The 3,825-nt window shown below is 58.6% G+C and overlaps 1 protein-coding gene across 1 annotated transcript in view; it reads left to right on the forward strand.

The window, feature by feature from the left end:
- The window catches only part of TRPM2 (transient receptor potential cation channel subfamily M member 2), a 21,987-nt gene that overhangs the window by 5,773 nt on the left and 12,389 nt on the right, over window positions 1-3,825 (forward strand). Inside the window, exons 7-13 of the mRNA XM_031060326.1 lie at window positions 3-165; window positions 782-843; window positions 1,016-1,216; window positions 1,525-1,627; window positions 1,842-1,963; window positions 2,877-3,227; window positions 3,534-3,671. Of these exons, the coding sequence (XP_030916186.1) occupies window positions 3-165; window positions 782-843; window positions 1,016-1,216; window positions 1,525-1,627; window positions 1,842-1,963; window positions 2,877-3,227; window positions 3,534-3,671 (1,140 nt within the window). The remainder of the gene's footprint in view (window positions 1-2; window positions 166-781; window positions 844-1,015; window positions 1,217-1,524; window positions 1,628-1,841; window positions 1,964-2,876; window positions 3,228-3,533; window positions 3,672-3,825) is intronic.

A 3,825-nucleotide genomic window follows, 5' to 3' on the forward strand; every position in this document is an offset into this window, starting at 1 on the left:
AGTACGTGCTGGATGAGGAGAACCAAGGCAGCCTGTCCTGCCTGGACAGCAACCACTCCCACTTCATCCTGGTGGATGATGGGACCCACGGGAGGTACGGCGTGGAAATCCCCCTGAGGACCAGGCTGGAGAAGTTCATTTCAGAGCAGACCAAGGTGAAAGGAGGTAATGGCAACACACAGCCTGGCCTGAGGCAGGGATGGGCCATCCCCCTGGAATGGTGTCCTTCCTGGGCTCCAGCAAGGGGCTGTGGCTTCCCCAGAGGATCCAGGCACAGGGTCTGAGAGGATTGGCGTGATGAATGTGGAACTTGGCTCCTCTGTGACACAGATCAAAGGACTTTTCTCTGCCAGACTTATGGGATCACTAAAGGAGTCCCCAGACACTGGGATGCTGAGCTGATCAGTGAAAGTCATTTCTCCCAGATGGCCAGGTCCCAAGGGAGCTTCCAGGTGTCACCTTCCCCCTGTGCAGATGATCTCCTGCCTTAACAGAGGCACACGTGTGCTCACAGAGCCCCAGAACCCCCTGAGCTGGAAGAGACCCTCAAGGATCCTCAAGCCCAACTCCTGGCCTTGCACACAACACCCCCAAAAATCCCACCATGTGTCTGACCTGCCATGCCAGACAATCACTGGGCATGATTTTCCTCCCCTCCCCTGAAGCCTGACATGTCAGGGACACTGCTCCCACCTTGCCTTCTGCACTCCAGCACTCAGAGAAGACCACACGGGGGGATCAGCCCTATGGGAAGGTCACCCTGGGTTTTGCTTCCCTGCAGGTGTTGCCATCAAGATCCCCATCGTGTGTGTGGTGCTGGAAGGAGGCCCTGGGACTCTTGATGTAAGGAACTGCTTGTGGCAAGCTGAGGCAGGGGGTCAAAGGAGGGACAGCTCCTTCCCGGGGTGCTGCTCCCGGTGGTGCCACACGGACCGGAGCGCTGGGAGCAGCAGAGGGTCCCAGGCTCAGAGAGGGCCTGGCTGGGATCCTGACCAAGCTCCCTGCTCTGTTGCAGACCATCTACAACGCCATCACCCACGGGACCCCCTGTGTGATCGTGGAAGGGTCGGGGCGCGTGGCCGATGTCATCGCGCAGGTGGCCAACCTGCCCGTGGCCAGGATCACCATCGCCCTGATCCAGAGCAAACTCAGTGTCCTCTTCCAGGACACCTACGAGCTCTTCACTGAGAGCAAACTGGTGGAGTGGACCAAGAAGGTGAGTCCCTCGCAGCCTCCTCTGAGACCAAAGAGGTCCCAGGGGTTGTGCCCTATGAGCAGCAAGGGTCCCAGTGGGAAGTTTAAGCCTTATCTGCCCCCAGCCACCCTCGTCGTTGTCCTGGTGGGCACCCCAAGGGCTCAGGCTCCCTTTGGACACAGAGGGAGTGTTTGTGACCAAGCCATGGTGGAGGACACAGCACAGGGGTTCTGCAGGAGACGGAATGCAGTGAGGAATTGCCCGGCACAGTGGGGAGCAGCAGGGAGGAGATGCTGCTGCCCACTGCTTGCCCACGGCTCTGCTTGTAGATCCAGGACATAGTGCGGAGCCGGCAGCTCCTGACCATCTTCAGAGAGGGCAAATATGGCCAGCAGGATGTGGATGTGGCCATCCTCCAGGCCCTCTTCAAAGGTGAGGGCTGGGGGCCTCCCTGGGAGGATGGGGCAAGGTGAACAGGACGGGGCTCAAGTCACATCCTACCTCTGCCTGACTCATGGGGTCACCAAAGAAGTCCCCAAACCTTGTTACTGGGGAGAGATGATTATCCAAAGGGCCACACGTCCAAGGAGGCTCCCAGGGGGTATCTTCTCACTGGGTGATGCTCTGTTCTCACACGTGCATGCAGCATCCCGAAATCAGGACCACTTTGGTCGGGAGAACTGTGACCACCAGCTGAAGCTGGCCGTGGCCTGGAACAGGGTGGACATTGCCCGAAGTGAGATCTTCACAGATGACCACGACTGGAAGGTAGGGCCACGCCTGTGCTGCTGGTCAGGCTTACAGCTTCTCAGGCACTTCTCACCTTGGCTGTGCCCAGGGAGAGCTTTAAAGGGATTTCTCCTGGACCCAGAACTCCCAGTGCATTAACTGGGGCTGTTCTTCAAAAATGCTCTCAAACACCCAGAGCAGAGCTAAGCACACACAAAGGCAATTGGTATTTTGCTCAAAACCAGTGTTTTTGAAGATCCCGCCCAGAACCTAAAATACCTCTTGACAGCTCTGCCCTGTGGTCAAACAGCAATTTGTGTCTAAACTCATCCCTGCTCATACCTTACTACAGAGTGGGGCAGGGGCCAGCTCTGCCACCCCTGCCTGATCCTGCTGTTGAGAAGCCAAGACTGAGCAGGGCTGTCTGTCCTTCCTGATGGGGCTGTGGCACTTGGAAGGGATTTTCCTACTGCAGTCAACAGTTTGGGGTTCCCCCAGCTCACACACCTTTGATGAGACTGGGAAGGGCTGGTGGGAGCTGGGAACCCAAAAAGGAAACGTTTGAGGATATGTGCCCCAAATGTTGAAGGTGCAGCTGGCAACCTGGACACCTGCAAGGTGTTCCTGCCCCTGGCAGGGGATTGGAATGAGATGAGCTTCCAACCCAAACTGTGCTGTGATTCTGTGATATTCCTGAACTTGGGTTAGGTGGTCTCTACCCTACCCATCCCTCTGCCCAGCAGCCACGGGGGCAGAGGACTCCACTGCCACAGAGGAGTGCCCTCTTCTAACCCCCTGGGAACGTCCCACAAGTTTTCGTGCATGCCACGTGCTCTTTCACATCCAAAGACTCCTCCTGTGCTCAGGGACAAAATCTCCCCCCAAGTGAGGAGCACGGTAGGGTGCTGCTCTGAGACCAGGCAGCCCCTCACCTCTGCCTCTGGCCTGCCAGCCCTCAGATCTCCACCCCGTGATGGCAGCCGCCCTGATTTCCAACAAGCCCGAGTTTGTGAAGCTGTTCCTGGAGCAGGGAGTGCGCCTCAAGGATTTTGTCACCTGGGACACCCTAGTTTACCTCTACGACAACCTGGCGCCGTCCTGCCTGTTCCACAGCAAGCTGCAGAAGGTGCTGCTGGAGGAGAGGGAGCACACGGCGGGCTCCAAGGTGCCGAGGCTGCAGATGCACCACGTCTCGCAGGTGCTGCGGGAGCTGCTGGGCTGCTCCACGCAGCCGCTCTACCCCAAGCCCAAGCAGGCCGAGCGGCCCCGGCTCTCCATCCCCGTGCCGCACATCAAGCTGAACGTACGCATCTCAGGTTACCGCTGGGGAGGGACGGGACACCGCCTCCGGGTCTCTGTCCTCCTGTCTGCTCAGAAATGGCACTAAAAATGCCTTTTAGTCGTCTAAAAGGTGCAGCTCCCTACAGCCGTAGCGCAGTGTGGAGGTGTGATGCTGGTGGGGTGGGTGCACGGCTCCACCTGATCCCAGCCCTCGAAAAAGTGAAAATCCCAGGATGAGTCCAGTCTTGGCCACCCCTGTAGCTGGGCAAAGCCCTTTGCATGGGTGGTGGAGGCAGCAGCAGGGGTTTGAGCATGGCACACCTTGCAGGTGCAGGGCTCCAGCCTCAGGTCCCTCTACAAGCGCTCTCCTGGCCGAGTCACCTTCACCATGGACCCCGTGCGGGACCTGCTCATCTGGGCCGTGGTGCAGAACCGCAGGGAGCTGGCAGAAATCATCTGGGCACAGGTACTGTGGGAGCCAGGGGGTAGGACTGTCGGGACAGACTGAGACGAGAGATCTCTGCAGCCAGGTCGTGGAACTTGGGGTTTATTGCACAGGGCCTGGGGGCAGGGCCCTGCTGGGATTTGGGGTTTATTGCAAAGGGCCTGGGTGCAGGGCC

This window comes from Geospiza fortis, unplaced genomic scaffold (assembly GCF_000277835.1).
Source record: "Geospiza fortis unplaced genomic scaffold, GeoFor_1.0 scaffold118, whole genome shotgun sequence".
Lineage (NCBI taxonomy): Eukaryota > Metazoa > Chordata > Aves > Passeriformes > Thraupidae > Geospiza > Geospiza fortis.